The sequence below is a fragment of the Mesoplodon mirus genome (genome assembly GCF_964341445.2).
Source record: "Mesoplodon mirus genome assembly, chromosome: 9".
Taxonomy (NCBI): Eukaryota; Metazoa; Chordata; class Mammalia; order Artiodactyla; family Ziphiidae; genus Mesoplodon; species Mesoplodon mirus.
The window spans coordinates 28,645,206-28,664,606 of record NC_138985.1 but is presented as its reverse complement, the minus strand read 5'-3'; the positions used below and the strand labels follow the sequence as shown (position 1 = coordinate 28,664,606).

The 19,401-nt window shown below is 41.1% G+C and overlaps 1 protein-coding gene and 1 long non-coding RNA gene across 2 annotated transcripts in view; one reads left to right on the top strand and one right to left on the bottom strand.

Moving 5' to 3' along the window:
- The window catches only part of COA1 (cytochrome c oxidase assembly factor 1), a gene marked incomplete at its 3' end in the record, with an annotated part of 90,539 nt that extends 82,263 nt beyond the window's left edge, over positions 1 to 8,276 (top strand). Inside the window, 4 exon segments of the mRNA XM_082631720.1 lie at positions 2,196 to 2,344; positions 7,268 to 7,344; positions 8,178 to 8,254; positions 8,257 to 8,276. Coding sequence (XP_082487846.1) covers positions 2,196 to 2,344; positions 7,268 to 7,344; positions 8,178 to 8,254; positions 8,257 to 8,276 — 323 coding nt within the window.
- LOC309810033 lies at positions 8,274 to 19,321 on the bottom strand. The gene is made up of 3 exons (XR_014294932.1): positions 19,222 to 19,321; positions 18,338 to 18,471; positions 8,274 to 11,007 (listed from the first exon to the last, which is right to left on the bottom strand). It is a non-coding gene; the product is annotated as an uncharacterized lncRNA (long non-coding RNA).
- Positions 19,322 to 19,401: the final 80 nt, after the last annotated feature.

Here is a 19,401-nt window from a genome sequence, read left to right as displayed (position 1 = left end):
AGGACTATTTTTAGAAGCCAGTACGCCATTCCATTGGCTCTAGCTTCCTTCTTATCCTGTAATCCCAGTTTTCCCAGGAGCCACAAGAACAAATCAAAGGAATAGGACCCATTTGCATAAGGAGCCTCAAAAAAGCAAGATGGGCTTCCACTCCAGTGCACATGCAGTAGATCCATCAAGATGTCTGAGATTAGAGAAAGAACAGAGGGAAGGGGGACACCAGATGGTTCACAGGTGTGGAAAACTGGCTCTTTGTCAAGTGTCCTCGGCCTGTTTGCCTTGCCATTCTCTGCTGTTGATTTAGTGGAGGACGGAACCTTGCGCAGTGGACTCTGGCAAGAGCAGAAAATAAAAGCAGTGTCCAGGCCGGCGAAATCCTGGCAGATGCAGCTTCCAGCGCTCTGCACCCAAATTTGAATTTGTAAAGACAGGCGGCGATTATTGTGAGCAGCCTTATTGTGAGCAGCCAAGACATTTAAGGGCATTTCCAGGCTCCTGGTTGCGAAGCGGCAGCAGTAGTTTTCTCTAGACTGACTTTCTTTGAGGATCTTTTATGCCCGCCCAGCTTGGCTTCTCACCCTGACTCCGCAGCGCCGTTACTTCCTGCCAGGATGTGAGGATCACCCGCAGCCAGGCCAGCGGCCACGGCCCCTCCACCCGTTCTTCCCTACCTTCCTTCAGGGCGGGCCCAGAGGTCTCCGAGTCTGGAGGTGGCCGGAGATGAGCATTCCCAGGGATAATTCAGACCGGAACAACCCAGCAGCCCCTCCCCTCTGCCAAAGGGACGGAGGCAGGACCTGACAGGAATGAGTACACTTTGGGGTCAGGGGCCCGGCAGCCTTTCCCCTGTAGGAGGCCGGGGTTGGCTGACAGCGATAGTCCAGTGGGCTCTGCAGCCAACTCCGGCTCTAGACTAGCTGTGTGGCCTTATGGGGGGCTCTGGCTTCTTCCTGGGCCTCAGTTATCGATGTGATGAGGGGTAATATTAGTGCCTGTGTGCGAGGATGTTGTAAACATTAATCTCACAACTTGTGGGATACTGAGAAATCGCTCAGTGAAGATGAACTATCTGGAGCCAGCCTCTGCTTCTCCTCAGGGCTGGCACCTCGTTCATGCCTGCAGCATCCCCTCTCCTGGGAAGCAGCGCTGGAGGGGCATTCTCCTTGGCCTCTGCAGGCTCAAGCTGCCTTCCCAGTCCATTACTGTGGTTGGGCCTACAGAGGGAAGTCTGTCTTGTTGCCGAACACAAAACCTTACTTGGGAAGCTCACCGTCCTTTGCTCTCTCCATGGGGCAGCTTGTCCCACCTTACACTTTCAGGGAGGTGCTTCCTGGAGTTCTAGTAGCCTTTGGGCCAAGGATACCTGAGGCTGAGAGCAGTTGGTAAGCTTTATCTACATGAAATGTTGGCATCCATCTATAAACTTGACAGGTTAGCGTTTTCGTGTCCTGTTGCGTGGCCTGAGGGTTTTGTTGTTGTTGAGGTCTACTTTATGCTTGTGTATCGGGACCTTCCTCTTAGTGGAAGGAGCAATGTTCAGAAGTCAAGGCGTAGATTCTGGCCCCAGCTCTGCCTTGGATTAGCTGTATCACTTTGAGCAAGTCATGGAACCAGAGGACTTAGAGCTGAAAGAAAAGTGAGAGAAGATCTGATCAGACCCCTTAGACGAAGAAGAGAGGCAACGAATGAGGTGAGGAAATAAGAGATGAAGAAATTGAGGCACAGAAAGGTGCAGTACCTTGCTCAAGGTCATCTGCCACATCCCTCCAGATGCTGACTTCCTATGTTTTGGTCTTGGAGTCTCTAAAATGGACAGTTCAGGGCTTCCCTGGTGGTGCAGTGGTTGAGAGTCCACCTGCCGATGCAGGGGACACGGGTTCGTGCTCTGGTCTGGGAAGATCCCACGTGCCGCGGAGCGGCTGGGCCCGTGAGCCATGGCCGCTGAGCCTGCGCGTCCGGAGCCTGTGCTCCGCAACGGGAGAGGCCACAAGAGTGAGAGGCCCGCGTACCACAAAAAAAAAAAAAAAAAAAAATGGACAGTTCAGAGTAGATGGCCCCTAATGATAATTCCACCCATAAATTTCATGTTTCTGTTGCCATGTTGTACGTGAATTACATCATCTTACTTTCTAGGGAGAGCATACCTGACCAAGTTCAATTAAAAAAAAAAAGTAACCATTTTCTTTCCCACTTAGAAACTTTTTCCAGGGCTTCCTATTACCAGCTGGCGTTGGAGCATCTGCACAGCCACCCTGAGGCACTGGAAGCTCTGGGCACTCCTCTCAACGTTCACTATCTCCGACTCACCGACAAGTACAACTTTGTGGACATTGCCGATGCAAAGGTAACGTGCTCCCCCTGCGAACTGCAGGCTGGGTGCCTACTGAGCTGAGGAGGGGCTGCCGTCCTCCGGAAGGAGTCTTGGAGGAAGCTGGAGAAAGATATGGGATGGGAAAACCCACTACGTACAACTGCCGCTAGGTGGTACCTAGCACCGTTTAAAAAAGCATTATGGATTAATTTATTTTCATATAGTTTTTTTCCTTTCTGGGGAATTGATGTGGCACGGAAAGCCCTGTTTGTGCTCAGGTCGCCGTCTTGAAAGGGAGGTTGTAGAGAAATGATCAGTGGTGGTTTGCCAGTATTTCAGCTTTGAACTTGAAATACACCTAAACTCTAGTTTTAAAGCTTATTTACATTGCTTCCATGGAATGCCAGTCCATTTTTTCAGCTGTATCTTATCTTCTTTTATAGTTCAACTGATAAAACTCAGCTGAATATAAGAAGTGTTTTCTTCTTCTGTTTAATATGTTTTGAGTTGGAGGAATGATTCTCAGTTGTGTGGGGAATACAGAGATGCAGAAGGCTTTCAGGGAGTTTGTAGTTTAAAATTCCAGCATAAGACAGGGTGAAGCAGATGCCTTAGTAGAGGCCTAGGAGGGAGAGGTTAGTGGCCTGGGAGGTTGTTGTGATGACAGGGAAGGCCATGCTGAGCAGCTTGTACACGAAGGCACATTGCTGTGCTCCCTGCCAGTGTGTTGAGGAGCGTAGGTGCAGCTGCCCAGGGAGGGTGTGGGCAGGGAGAATGGGCTGAGGCAACCAGAGGGCTGTGACATCATCTTGTGAGGTGTGTGCACTTAATTGTGACAAGCAGAAGCCCTGAAATATTTGGAGGACAAGAGTGAACTGATCTGACCTAGTTTTTTTTTTTAAATTTTTTTATTTTTAATGGAAATAGTTTTATTAGAGATATTTTCCCCCCAACTACAAAAGCAATTCGTGCTCAAGTATTCTGATAAGGATAATTGATGATTTTTTAAAAAAAGTTAATTGAAGTATAGTGATTCAGTTGTTTGTTCTTGCAGATTATATTACATTATAGGTTATTACAAGATATTGAATATAGTTCCTTGTGCTATACAGTAAATCCTTGTTGCTTATCTATTTTATATATAGTAGTGTGTATCTGTTAATCCCATACTCCTAATTTACCCCTTCCCCTTTGGTAACCATAAATTTGTTTTCTATGTCTGTGAGTAAATAAATTCATTTTTATTATTTTTTAGATTCCACATATAAGTGATATCATATAGTGTTTGTCTTTCTCTGTATGACTTATTTCAGTAAGCATAATATTCTCTAGGTCCATCCATGTTGCTGCAAATGGAAATATTTCATTCTTTTTCATAGCTGAGTAATAGTCCATTTTGTGTGTGTGTATGTGTGTATACATACCACATCTTCTTAAGCCAGTTGTCTGCTGATGGGCCCTTGGGTTGTTTCCATGTTTTGGCTATTATAAATAGTGCTGCTATGAACATTGGGGTGCATGTATCTGTTTGAATTGCAGTTTTTGTTTTTTCCATATATATATACCCAGGAGTGGTATTGCTGGATCATATGGTAGCTCTATTTTTAGTTTTTTAAGGAACCTCCACACTGTTCTCCATAGTGGCTGCACCAATTTACATTCCCAACAGTGTAGGAGGGTTCGTTTTTCTCCATACCCTTTCTAGCATTTATTATTTGTAGATTTTTTGATGATAGCATTCTGACTGGTGTGATACCTCATTGTGGTTTTGATTTGTATTTCTCTAATAATTAGCAATATTGAGCATCTTTTCATATGCTTGTTGGCCATCTGTAGGTCTTCTTTGGATAAATGTCTTCTGCCCATTTTTTGATTGCTATTGAGTTGTATGAGCTGTTTGTATATTTTGGGTATTAACCCCTTGTCGGTTGCATCGTTTGCAAATATTTTCTCCCATTCTGTAGGTTATCCTTTTGTTGATGGTTTCCTTTGCTGTGTACAGGCTTTTAAGTTTGATTAGGTCCCATTTGTTTATTTTTGCTTTTATTTCTTTTGCCTTGGGAGACTGATCTAAGAAAATATTGCTACAATTTATGTCAAAGAATGTTTTGCCCATGTTCTCTTCTAGGTAATTTATGGTATCATGTCTTACATTTAGGTCTTTAAATCATTTTTATTTTATTTTTGTATATAGTGTGAGGGAATGTTCTAATATCATTTAGTTACATGTAGCTGTCCAGTTTTCCCAGCACCACTTGTTGAAGAGACTGTCTCTTCTCTGTGGTATATTCTTGCCTCCTTTGTTGTAGATTAATTGAACATAGGTGTGTGGGTTTATTTCTGGGCTCTCTATTTCTGTTCCATTGATTTATCTTTTTGTGCCAATACCATGGTGTTTTGAGGCTTTGTAGTATAGCCTGAAGTCTGGAAGTGTTATACCTCCAGCTTTGTTCATTTTTCTCGGGGTTGCTTTGGCAATTCTGGGTCTTTTGTTGTTCCATATAAATTTTAGGATTCTTCTAGTTTTGTGGAAAATGTCATGGGTAATTTGATAGGGATTGCATGAAATCTATAGATTGCTTTTGGTAGTATGGTCATTTTAACTATTTTTCCAATCCAAGAGTGTGGGATATTTTTCCATTTCTTTGAATCCTCTTCAGTTTCCTTTATCAGTGTTTTATAGTTGTCAGCATATAGGTGTTTCACCCCCTTGGTTAAGTTTATTCCTAGAGTATTTTATGTTTTTTGAAGCGATTTTAAATGGGACTGTTCTACTTTCTCTTTCTGATATTTCATTATTAGTGTAAAGAAATGCAACAGATGTCTACAAATTAACCTTGTATCCTGCTACCTTGCTGAATTCATTTATTCTAATAGTTTTTGTGTGGTGGTTTTAGGGTTCTCTATATAGAGTATCAGGGCATCTGCAAATAGTGACAGTTTTACCTTTCCTTCCAATTTACATACTTTTGTGTGTGTGCCTGATTGCTGTGGCAAAGACTTCCAGTATACTGTGTTGAATAGAAGTGGTGAGAGTGAGCAGCCTTGTCTTTTTCCTGAATTTAGCAGGAAGGCTTTCAGCTTTTTACTGTTGAGTATTATGTTGGCTGTGGGTTTGGCGTAAGTGGTCTTTATTATGTTGAGATGTGTTCCCTCTATACCTACTTTGGTGAAAGGTTTTATCATGAATGGTTGTTGAATTTTTATCAACTGCTTTTTCTGCATCTGTTGTGGTGATCATGTGGTTTTTGTTAATGTGGTGTATCACATTTGATTGATTTGTATATGTTCAGCCATCCTTGTGACCCTGGAATGAATCCAACTTGATCATGGTGTATGATCCTTCTTATGTATCATTGGATTCGGTTTGCTAATATTTTGTTGAGGTTTTTTTGCATCTACATTCATCAGAGATGTTGGCTTGTAATTATCTTTTTTTGGTAGTGTCTTGATTTGGTTTTGGGTGCTGGTGACCTCATAGAATGAATTTGGAGGTGTTCCCTCCTCTTCAGTTTTTTTAAGAATACTTTGTTTGGTAGCATTCCCCAGTGAAGCCGTCTGGTCCTGGACTTTGTTTGCAGGGGATTTTTAAATTACAGATTCTTTCACTTGCAGTGATCAGTCTGTTCAATTATCTGTTTCTTCTTGATTCGGTCTTGGCAGGCAGTATGTTTCTAGAAACTCGTCCATTTCTTCTGTGTTGTCCAGTTTGTTGACATATAACTGTTCATAGTATTCTCTTATGATTCTGTATCTCTGTGATAACTGTTGTTATTTCTTACTTTATCTGGGTCCTCTCTATTTATTTCTTGGTGAGCCTGGCTAGAGGTTTGTTGATTTTGTTTATCTTTTCACAAAACCAGCTCTTGGTTATACTGATCTCTTCTGTTGTTTTTTTGATCTATGTATTTCCTCTCTGATCTTTATTATTTCCTTTCTTCTGCTGACTGACTCCTTTCGATGGTAGGTTAGATTATTTGAGATTTTTATTTCTTGAGGAGGGTGTGTATTGCCATCAGCTCTCCTCTTAGAACTGCTTTATGGTCCAGGTCAGAGTATAGACCAATTTGCTAGAAACAGTTCCCCCTTTTATTAAACAGTGGACTTTTTTTGTTTTTTGGGGTTTTTTTCCTATTATGAAAGTTTCAAACATACAGAAAATATCAAAGAATTTATGCTGTGGAACCCATATATCTGCTACCTGGATTCTGTAACTAATATTTTGCTCAGTGTGCTTTATCCCATACCTGTTTGTCTAGCTCTACATTATTTGTTCTTGAACCTATCTTATTATTTTCAAATATCCATACACTTCACCTTTAAATACATAAGCCATATACATCATTAACTAGAGCTTAATATATATTTTTTGAGGTAAAATTTACATTCTGTGAAAGGTGCACATCTAACTGTCCTGATGAATTTTAACAAATGCATCCACCTGTGCAACTCAAGCCCCTACCTACGTGTAGACTGTTCCCTCACCTGAGAGCTGCCTCATGCTCTTCCCAGTTGGTCCTCTCACATCCCCACAGCTCCAGCAGAGGCACTTTCTGACATTTTTTTCCCAACCTAGTTTGGTCTAAGACATGGAATCATGCATTATATACTCTTGGGTAAGGCTCTTTCACTCTACATGTTTCTGACCTTCATCCATGTTGTTGCATATATTGGTAGTTCTTTTTTAACTGTGGATTTTAAAATAATCATTGCAAGTACTCAGAGCATTGAGTTTGGCACATAAGGTCTCCTTGCCAGATAGGAGCACTGACCTCACCAGGCCATCCAAAGAGGGGCAGGGCATTTGAAGGGAGCCAGATGGAAAATAAGGTGAATTCTTCAGCTAGGCTCAAGTTCAAAAACAACCAGGTTCTGTGGATCATCACTGGATTTCATAGGTTCTCTCTTCAGAGGACAGCACTATATACACTTACCTCTCTCACTTTATACCCCCAGTTGAAGATTCCTGTCTCTGGACCCAAGTCCGAGGGCTATCTCTATGTCAGCTCATCCAGAGATGCCCCCTTTACGAGGTATGATGGGAAAGTGGGTGGGAATCCGGTGGCAGGAGCAGAACCTTCCGACGGAAACGATTTCCGTTTTCAATTTAGTTACATGATTATATGATTGTGGCAGTAAGGATTAGTTTCTCAAAGCTTGAGAAGTTTCACAGCTTGGACAGCATGCCACTACTTGGGCTCTTAAGCTCAGTTCAGACATTTTATCCAGTGCACGCTACTGAATTTGAAGAACTTTACAGTTGTAGTGGTCTAGGTCTGCCATAACTTGATGCTTTGTCACAGCTTCCAACACGGCTGCCTCCGTCGTTACAAATGAATAAAGGCATGGGTTCCTGTTCCAGAATTATTCGTCACATTCTTTAAGTAAGCTCTCTACCCCATTAATTGGCTTTTCTTGTCTGGTTGCCAGTAGCTACACTCACTCGCTTCCCCCACGGGAAGCCTCTCTTAGAGATTTTTGCTGTTTAGCCAGGATGTGTTTTAATTCTCAAGGACAAAGGGAGCAGGCAGCCCCTGCCTGGCTCCCCGCCCCCTGAGCCTGGGATTAGTGGAGGAGCTGGCCGGCTTCCAGCCAGGAGCTGAAGGTGGGGAGGATCAGGAAACGGGGAGGAGCAAGCTGCTCCTTCTCTTCCCTGGTGCCAGCCATTCATTGTTAAAACTTGCCTTCATGGTGATGCTGGTTAACTAACGTGAACAGAAGGTTAAAACGTTAACATACTGCTAACATAAAACAGTGTTTAAAAAACTTAAGACATTCCTAACAACTGCTTTTTTCCTTTTAAACCATGTCTGTCTTTTGCCTCAGTGTTTCGTTGATTAGAGACTATACTTTTGGTTTCTCTCAGGTGGAACCTTCAGGAGGTCTTCTTAGAGCTCAAGGATGGCCAGCAGATTCCCCTGTTCAAGCCCAGTGGGGAGAACAGCACGAGCTGAAAAAGGAGTGAAGGTGATCAAAGACCAGCCCCTCCTAGCCCGGCCTCCCTCCTCACCAGGTGCGCCCCTGTGGCTGCAGGCCAGCCCCCAGGTCGGGCTGGCTGCTCAGGATCATTCTAATTTGACCCCTGCTGACGTTTTTAATTTCATCAGAAAGTTATTATAATTTATAAGAATTAATTTGAAAGTTCTCTGTATAGAAGCAAAGCACAGAATAAAAGGAATCAGTATTAATAATGTTGATTTCTCATCTCTTTTCCTCTTCTCCCCCTTACCCCAGCTTTGAGCCCTATCAATGAGAAGGTTTTCTAGGACCAAAAAGGGTTTTAATTGTTAACCGCAGAATGCCGAGGGAGAACAAGCACTTCTGTTTGGTCGTTCTATGTTAAGTAGCTTGTGGATGTATCTAAAGCACTTGGAAATTATTAATTTTTGCTTCATCGTTGTTTTTATTTTCTTGTTTTAGTCACCAACTGTCTGCCTGACTGAAGATTTACAAAATAACTGCTTTAATCCAAACATTTTGAAAGCTTAAAGTATTTATATGTGCAAAAGCACATGTGAAACATAGGAAAGTTAGTTTAAAGCTAACAGGCCCTTACACATCTTCTTTCCACAAAACTTAACCATATAGTAGAGAATCTTACCTGTAGGTTTCATCTTCCTTCCCTCTGAGCACCAGAGCCTAAAAACCCCAGAAATCTGCCACCTTTGCTTTGAAAAGGCCAATTTAACCCCCTCAGTATTACTAATTATTAATGCAGTTGTAATAAAGGACATTCATGAGCTCCTTTACTGTATTCTTAATATTCATTGGAGGGGAGCCTCTCAGAAAAGATTAAGCTTAAATATGCCAGTACAGAGTACAAGGCCTTTCATCGTTAGAAGTTTTTTCCGTTCTGTAATTTATTTCTTTAAAAAATATGCTCTTTGAATAGATCATGAAGTGAAAAAGCCTTTCTTTCCCTGAGAGCTTTTGTTGATAAATATTACAATCTGTAGTCTTTTTTGTGCTGCTTTATTCTTTAACCATTATGTACCATTCTGTTGTATACATGTCACTTTATATAGTGCCTCATACCTGACTGTTCTATAACAGCTTTTACTTACTTTCAGTGTTTGCTGGATTTTTTCTTGCTATGGCCAAGCCACAGAAAACCAGGGCCTGAGTGGACCATCTGTTCTGAAGTAAAAGCAAGTAACAGTTTTTGTGTACAATTTGTATGAAGAGGCTTTCCTAACCCAACTGACAGGAAGTAGTATGTAGTGAAAATATCCTTGATTTCTGTTTGAAAGTCACCATCTTGGGTATTCTTTCCAGTTAAGCTTATTTCCATGTACTTCTTAATGCCTTTATGGTTGATTGCGAACAGGCTGGAACTCGGTCCTTGCAATAGACATTGTCCTTTCTTTTCTTGAAGCAATGCTGTATACCTGCAGCCCACTACTTCCTGTGTGTCCAGTAATCACTGTGATTCAGCCATGGACTCCCAGTAATGACCTGGGAGACATCTTGGATGATGCACATCATCAGAGGCAAAGGAGACTTCTCACTGTTTGAGCAAGTGTTCCCAGCACACCCCATAGAGTCAGCCCAGCGGTGACTGGAGAAAGGGCTTCACTAGAATTACAGATTTATGAAGACTGCAGCAGAGCGATTGTAGCCGACACATGGCAGTAGGACTCCCACGTGCCTTCACTCAGATGCTGTATGGTCTCTGCTCACAAGCGGCTTACCTAATACTGGACTAGAAGAGTTCCAAGCAGCGGTGCTAAAACGAGGTAGGAGAGAGACTGATGAGGAGGAATCCAGGAGGCCAGTCAGGTCACTCCTCCCTCTTGGTGGGCTGGTGACCTCATGGGCTTTGAGATCTAAGATTTCAGACGTGATGGAGGCTGCCTTGCAAATAGAAAAAACGGGCCTCAGCAGGGGAGGTGTGAGCTATGCTCCAGAAAGAAGATCTGCCATTTGGCCAGTGTATAGGTTAGCTGAAGATACAGTAAAAGCAAGCCCTGGACAGGTGAGGGACCAGAGCGTGAATGCCAGCATTAGCATTTTGCATTGAGCTTGTAGCCGTCAGGTTCTGGAGTAAGTATATGATTCTACTGTTAAGGAAGGTTTAAGAGACTGTGCTGAATTATACTGACAAGACCTGTACGACTTTCAAATAAATCAGATTTTACTGTCATTTATCCCATTTTTTGAGATTTGGCTTCCCCCTGCTTCTCTTCCTTCCAACTGTTCCCCATTCACCAATCCAGGGATTTAGTAATACCTGATGAGACAGGTTCTACCCAGTCTTGGTGAAATTGCATTCAGCAAAGATGAAGCTAAACTGAATGACACCCACCTGAAGCAGCCAGCACTGCACCGATGGTGGCCTCTGCCCTCTGGCACAGCGGGAAGGCCAGGGCGATGCTCCGTCAACAGCGGCTCCACAGGGCTTTCTGAAGGCTGCTCGACTCTGCTGTTTTCAGTTTGTCCGTATGAAAACTATGAATAAATAATTACCAATCGCTGGTCTTACAGGCGAGGCAGTGTTTATACTGCTTGTTGGGAGGCTTGGGCAAAAGACGCTGTATCCACAGGAGGCCCCGTGATGGGGTTGGGGGGCGTTCAAGGAGGAGGTGAGAGGATGATGATGGGAAGAGCCTCCAGCCTCCACCCACGGCAAGAGCCTCTCCTCCTCGGTAACCTGTCATCCAGGCTGGTCTTTCCGCCGACTTCAGCAGTTCAAAGTGCTGTCAGGAATGTGTACAGAAAAACTGACATTTTACCATCCAGGGTTCAAAAGTGGGAGTTGAAAATATTAGAAACATGCCTCCGTATCATAGATCACATTTCATTTAATAATGAAAGGCATTTAATATACCATTAGAAGTAGTAATGGAGAGCAGACAATACTTAAAATAGCAAAAAGCAAACCAAAACAAACTACTTAGAAAAAAGTGAGCAAGAAATCTGCAAAACTTACATGAAAGGTGCTAAAACACACTACTGAAAGGTACAAATGTAGAACTGGACAAAGGGAAAGACACAACCATGTTCTTGGATGGCAAGATTCTTCATCATAAAGATGTCAGTTCTCCCTGAGTTAAATTTAATGTGATACCAGGGATTTTTAAAAGTTAGACAAGCTAATTAATTATAAATTCCTTTGGAAGAAGAAATAAGCAAAGATCGCTAGGAAATCCCTGCAAAGGAAGAGTAAGGAGGGGGGGCTAGTCTTACAGACATTAAAACATTTGAAAATAAAATAATGAAGTGCTGGCACATTAAGAGACAATGCAATGAAAATATAGACGTGCATATGGAAATCTGGTTATGGTAAAGCAGCATCTAAATCAGGGAGGGAGAGGAAGACATTTGAAAAGTGATGTTGGAACAACCTGATAGCCATATGCAGAAAGATGAAATTGGATCCACTGCTCACCATACGTTCCAATTGGATCAAAAGATCTAAATGTAAAAATGAAAACATCTAAGCACTAGCAGAAAAATATGGGTGAATTCTTTTATAACCCAGAAGTGGAGAAACCTAACCATGATTCGTTATAGAATAAGGAAAATTGACTGTATAAAAACAAACTTCTGCATGTCTAAAAATACCAAAAGCAAAGCAAAAAGCAAATGATAAATGGGAAAATATTTACAATTTAAATCACAGAAGTTAATATCCCTAATTTCTAAAGAGTGAAAGTTGAGAAAACAGTAACCCAATAGAAAAATGGGCAAAAGATATTATGTATTCACAGAAAAGAAATGCAAGTGACTCAAACACATTAAAAAAAAAAGGGTCAACTTCACTCTTAAAAAGAATATAAATTCAAACTATAGAAAGATACCATTTTTCTTCTAGCAAATTGGCAATAATCCCTAAATTTGAGAACCTATTTTCTCAAAAGGCTGTGGGGAAATAAGCATTTTTAAATTGCTGGTGTAAAGACAAAATGAAACAACACCTGTGGAAGGGAATTTGACAATATCTAGAAAAATGTCACATACACTTACCATTCTATGCAGCAATCCCACATCTAAGATTTTATCCCAAAGTACGCTGGCAAAAAATACAAAATGCCATTTATGTAAGATTATTTAATGTAACACTATTTGTAACAACTGTAAACAACCCAGATACAACCTAAGTATCCATCGATAGAGAATGGTTTAAATAAACTTTGACTTCCATACAGTTGAGGAGTCTGTACTTGTGAAAAGGAATTTTATATATGCATGTGTATACGTATGCATGTGTTAGCTTCTGCTTTCAAAAAGAAACAACGGAAGAGTAACTAAAATCAATACAAGTAGTTACCTTTGGGGAAGTAAACAAACGGCCAGGGGATGTAAGTAGGAAACAGGGATGGAAACTGTACTTTCCTGAATGTACCTTGTTTTACACTTTTGACTTTGAAATCATGCTGTTTTGTTTTTACATAATTTAAAAATAAAATCACAAAGAAATCTTTAAAATACTCCTTAAAATATTGAAACAAATGAACAATATAGAGAAGAAATACTTCAAGTGACTTTCAAACAGTTCTGACTCAACATCCTTGGTGGGATATATCCTCATGGTAAAAAGGAACCTCAAGAAATTTTAAACTACATTCAGTGGTCTAGTGTTAGCACCCCTGTGCGTGCGTGCGTGCACACATACACACACACACACACTCACTGGAGACTTCCTCCTTTCCATACTTGTCACTCCTTCTCCAACAGAGAAACCTGGCTCTCATAATCCGAGGTGTATTTACTAAATTGCTTAAATCTCAAATACGCAGAAGGGAGTTCTCCTACTGTCAACTTTAAAAAGCAAAAACCCCCAGGAGGGACAAGATGGAGTAGACACACGTTTCCCTATTCTTCCCTATTCTTCTTTAGCACAGCTAAAACCCTAGACATTTATCAAATAAACACACTGAAAAATGAAAAGAAGGCAGGTTGGCTAAGGACCTTGGGACCCAAGTGATAACAGCAGTGAGTTCCCTGGGCTTTCTTTTGTCTCGTATGTCCCAGACTAGGTGCTGGTGAAACCAGCAGCCTAGAAACACCAATGGCTGCGACAACAAAAGCCAAGAAAAGCCTGCTTTCTCAAGCTAAAGAACTTTCACACAGTAATCGCCCTATTCTAGTCAGACACCATGGGAAAAAACATGGCCCCAACCCTACCCTAGCCTGTCAACAAAGGCCAGGTGGAGAGCCGAGGCTTGCTCCCCTTACTCAGCTAGAACGAGGCCTTCCCCGCCCGCCCCTCTGGCCCCCGTCCTCTGTGGGGTGTGGTGGTGGAGAAGGCCCAGGGGAGCTACACCCTCCTTTCCTGCCCACTGATACTCCCACCCCCCGCGGCATCAGTGGAGCCCCTATTCTTCAGTGGGAAGCCGTAAGGAGGTACCCCTCCCCCTGCCTGGGTGTCAAAGGAGGCCAAGTGGTGAACCTGGACCTTCACCCCAACTGGCAGCAGTGAGGAGGCAGTGTACATACCCCCGCTTCACCCACCAGTACGGCGGTGTCAGAAAAGGCCTGCTTTTAAAACAAGATTTAGACAAGATCCAGAGTCCTGCGACGTAAAACCAGATGTCCGGTATACAATAGAAAACCACCAAGAACCAGGAAAATCTCAACTTGAAAAGAAGGAAAGAATCAGGAACTCGAAGATAAAATAGAAATTACCCAATCTGAGCAGAGAAAACAGACCGACAATAATACCTGTGGTTCTATAACAAAAAAATCTAGCATTCATGTCATCGGAGTCCCAGGAGAAGAGAAAGGTGGGGCTGAAAAAAGCATTTGAAAGAATGAACGTCTGAAAAGTTTCCAAATTTGGCAAAAGACATAAACCTATATATTTAAGAAGCCGAGTGGAACCCAAACAGCGTAAACCTAAAGAAATCTATGATAAGACAAACTTCTGAAAACTAAAGGCAAAGAAAAAAGCTTGAAAGCAGCAAGACAGAAATACCACCTTACCTATAGGGGAAAGATAATTCAGATGATAGCTGTCTCCTCATAAACCATGGAGGCCAGGAAAATGGCACAAAATTTTTCAAGTTCTAAAAGAACTGTCAACTCTGAATTCTGCAGCTAATAAAATTATTCTTCAGGAACAAAGGAAAAATAAAGACTTTCCAGATGATGGAAGACAAAAAGAATTTGCTTGAATAGACCTCCCTTAAAAGAATAACAAAAGGAAGGTCTTGAAACAGAAAATGTTTAGAAAAAAAAGTCTTGGAACATCAGGAAGGAGGAACAGTGGAAAGAGCAGAAACGTGGGTAAATATGATGGACTTTCCTTCTCCTCTTGAGTTATCTCAGGAATCGTTTGGTGGTGGAAACAAAACGTATAACATTGTCTGATGTACTATTTACCTGAACTGCTAAAATGTTGACATCAACCCATCTTTGTTGCTATGAAATAGTTCTGTATCTAAATTGTGGTTACAGGAAACTACATGTGATAGAACGGCACAGAACTATACACACGCACTGCTCGGATGTCAGTCTCTTGGTTTTGGTACTGTACTACAACTACATAAGATGTGTCTGTACTACTATCTTTCCAACTCCTTTTAAGTCTAAAAACTTTGTATTTTGAAATAATTGTTAAGGTGTAGGACAAGGACACTGAATATGTTGCTTTGAAAGGGGCAAAGATGAAGTGATAATCCTTCCCTCCTGAATAATCTCCAGCTCTCTGAGGATTAAACATCTCTCTTTCTAAATATCTTTTTTTTTCCTTCTAGGTACATTTCTCTCACAAGTTATTAGAAAACTGGTCACTTTACAGTAATGGAGATAACCAAGAGATACTAATTTTCATGAAAACTGATCAGTGTATTGAAACTGAGAGACCATTTTTATGTAAAAATGTTGTTATACTATTGCTGATGACATATTTAGTAAAAATAGTTTAGTTTTAGTAGATAAAACTCACTTGTTTTAATAAAAACTGTAAGAATGAATGCAAAGTCCTAAGATTATTCTGCCATGTAAAATGAACTGCTCCCCCAAGAACTGTGTCAGTATTGGTTTGAAATAGGAAATATCTCCTATTTAAAATATGTTTAGATTACAATAGCCTGGCAGGGGGGTTGGCAAACTTATACTGTAAAGGGCCAGAGAGTAACTGTTTTAGGCTGATTAGGCCATAAGATCTCTGTTGCAACTACTCAACCCTGCAGGTTTTCCCATGAAAGCAGCTGTAGACAAATGTAAATGAACAGGCTGTGTTCCAAGAAAGCTTCATTTACCAAACATGCCACAAAGGCATAATGTGCTGACCTCTGTACCAGCCTAATCTCAGGTTACCTATCCAGTCATTAACAAAAATTCATCCAGTCATTAACAAAAATTCATCCACAGTCAAGCTACACAAAAATAATTAAAAAAAAGGATTGTTTATGGACATTAATATGTAGCCAAAGGTAGACTCCACTGAGGTAAAAGCCCTGGAAAGCTCAACGATTCTACCCTCTGTTTTGCCGGCAGCTGTTAAGATCCTGGGCAAACCCTCTGAGATTCTATTAACTCCTCTCTACTTTGAGAGAATTAGAGGAGGGTATGTTATTCCTTCCCAATCTTGTTACCATGAATTTCAATTCAGCAGACTTACTTCCACTCTTACCAACAAAACTTTAGGCCGAGACTTTAAATGAAGAGTTTCAAAAGAAAAGTACACTCATTTTTATTTGAATAATTTATAACATAGGTCTGATTAAGCACAGTGAGCTAAAACTGACCACTGGAGGATTTGGAGTATCAGAAACCAAAACTGAAAAACAAAGAGCATCCAAATCAATAGCATCAAATAACAAAATACACAGGGATAAAGTTCGCAAAGGATGTACAAGGACTCTACACTGAAAAATATAACACAATGCTGAGAAAAATTGAAATAAACGAACGGGAATACACACTATGTTCATAGACTGGAAGAATTGTTAAAAAGTCAAACTGATAGATTAGATGAATCTCAAACAAAATCCCATGAGGCCTTTTTAGGGGGTGATTTTGGTAAAAGTTGACAAACCAACACTAAAATTTCTTCAGAAATGCCAAGGACCTAGAATAAACAACAATCTCAAAAATGAAGGAATTGGAAGTCCTACTGTACTTGACATCAGGACTTACAAAGCTCTGACAAAAAGATAAGCAAATAAATGAATGAACTAGAAGAGCGTGCAGAAGTAGATCCACAGACACGGTCAGATGAGTTGAGACAAGGACAGCAAAACAATGCAGTGGGGAAAAGAAAACCTGTCTGACAAATGGCGCTGGAACAACTACATATTCATACGGAAAACAAGGACACTGGACCCCTACCTAACACCAAAGGGGACAAAAGTGTGAAGTGGATCGCAGGCCTCAACATAAAAGGTAAAACTATAAAGCTTAAAAAAAATCTTCATGACTTTGGGGTAGGTAAGGACTTCTTAAAGAGGGTACAGTAAGTATTAACCATAAAACAAAAATTGATGAATTGGGGCTTCCCTGGTGGCGCAGTGGTTGAGAGTCCGCCTGCCGATGCAGGGGACACGGGTTCGTGCCTCGGTCCAGGAAGATCCCACATGCCGCAGAGCAGCTGGGCCCCTGAGCCCTGGCCGCTGAGCCTGCGCGTACGGAGCCTGTGCTCCGCAACGGGAGAGGCCACAGCAGTGAGAGGCCCGCGTACCGCAAAAAAAAAAAAAAAAAAAAATTGATGAATTGGACTTCATCGAAATTACAGCTACCTTCTCATCAAAAGACACTGTTGAGAAAACAGACAACCCACAGTCGGAAAAAAATATTTTTAACATGTAAATCCTATAAAGGACTTGTATCCAGAATATATAAAAGAGTATCACAACTCACTATCCAATTAATAAAAAGGGAGAAAAAGGACACAAAAATGGTTCAAACACATGAAATAGTGTTTGTTCCTCATTAGTCATCAGAGAATAGCAAATTAAACCACCTTGTGATACCACCACATACTCATGAGTGGCTAAAATAAAAAAGGTGGCCAGCATTAAATGTGAAGCAATGAGAACTCTCATATATTGCTGGCAGGAATGGTAAACGGTATAATCATTTTAGAAACGGGCACTTTCTTAAAAAGTTACATATCCATTTATCCTATGGCCTAGAAATTCTACTATTTAATCTAAGAGAAATGAAAACGTGTCCACAAAAAATCCCTGGACAAGAATATCTGAACTTCCCTGGTGGCGCAGTGGTTAAGAATCTGCCTGCCAATGCAGGGGACACGGGTTCAAGCCCTGGTCCGGGAAGATCCCACATGCCGCGGAACAGCTAAGCCCGTGCGCCACAACTACTGAGCCTGCGCTCTGGAGCCCGCGAGCCACAACTACTGAGCCTGCGCACCACAACTACTGAAGCCTGCATGCTCTAGGGCCCGCATGCCGCAACTACTGAGCCCGTGCTCCGCAACAAGAGAAGCCACTGCAATGAGAAGGCCGCACACTGTAACGAAGAGTAGTCCCCGCTTGCCGCAACTAGAGAAAAGCCCGCACGCAGCAGCAGCAATGAACACCCAATGCAGCCAAAAAAAAACCAAACACAACAGAAAAAAGAATATCTATAGCAGCTTTATTCATAAGAGACAAAACCTGCAACAGCCCTGGGGTCCATGAACAGAGAGATGGTTTTAGATAAACTGGTGTGTTCAAACAGCACCACATGGCAACAACAAGGAACACACTGCTGATACAAGCACAATATGTATGAGTCTCAAAATGAGGCTGAGTGAAAGCCACAGCAGGGTGGACGTGCCATGTAATTCCCTCTATATGAATACGTGCATTTGTCAAGCTCGAGAGAGGCTGGTACAGATTTAGAGCTGTATACTTCATTACTTGTAAATTATATCCCCTCTGACAATAAAACAATAGTTGGCAATTAAGGCTCTTGAGGTTAACGTTTTTAATCCAGCTCTTTTAATTCTGTAACAAATTGAAGGTCCTAAGTGCTAAGTGATCTTGAACAATACTATCTTATTTTTAATTTTATCAGTCTAATTCAAATTTCTCCAAGTGTGAGCTTAAGATGTATTTAGGATTTGTTTCTTGGTACCTTGAGATGATCCATGTCGGTGGCAGGGAGCGATGTTGCTCAGACCTCCGTGGACGGAACCGCACAGCATTCACCTCGTGTCCAACGGTCTCTAAGCGACCTCTTCTCTCCTACACTTTCTTCCAAACTGAGGTCTGTTGGAAAAGTTTAAGATACACCACAGTTAGCATCTGACCTGCCTCTGTAAGTACGAGAGAAAGCCATATTCTCCTACTTTTCATGTGAAAACAACAAAATGAAACATTAAAACACAATTTCCCAGTTGACTAAAACCACTTACACTTTGCATATTTCATAAACAACTTCTCATCAAGCTAAAATATTATAACGTTGAATTTTATTATAATTAAAACTGGAGTTCTAAATTGCATGGATATGAATAGTTCATTGTAAACAAGTGAAAAGAAAAATTAACAGAGCTAGTTGGTTAGTAATTAACAAAGATTTGGTCCAATACTGTGCAGACTCTTCATGCTCTATTTATATGACAGACACCAAAAAATGTCAATATATCCCTTTACCAGTGCAAGTGCTTCCAAAAAAGCAGTGTATAATTAATTCTAAATTCAAGTCACCAAGAGTAGCTAAGGACAGCTGCACACTGCAAATGGCAAAGTGGCCAGCTAAAAGAAAACACGTCTTTTTTCTTTTCTTTTACAAATACAGCAATTATATTAAATGTATTATGAATACAGTATAAAAAATGGCTTGGAAAAAGTCTAACTTGTCCACATGATTATGATTTTAAAACTGAATAAATCCATCAAGTATAAAAATGTGTCATTCAGATAGTGGATATTTTTTTTTTCTCACCTCCCTATTTTTGTCAGAGGTATTTATAAAAATTTGCCTAAAATTGTATTTTACCTCTTTTCAAGACTTACCTTAGGCTTTAGCATTGTGGCCATGGGTTTTCATTGAAAACTGCCATCGTAGCAGAATTTCCTCTTCCTCTTTATAGAGCTTGTTTAGAAATGCTCGTTTCCAAGAAACTGTATAAATCAATATGCCAATTTAGTGAGAAAACAGTGCAAACCAAGGGTTCGAACTGCCTAATCAATTTC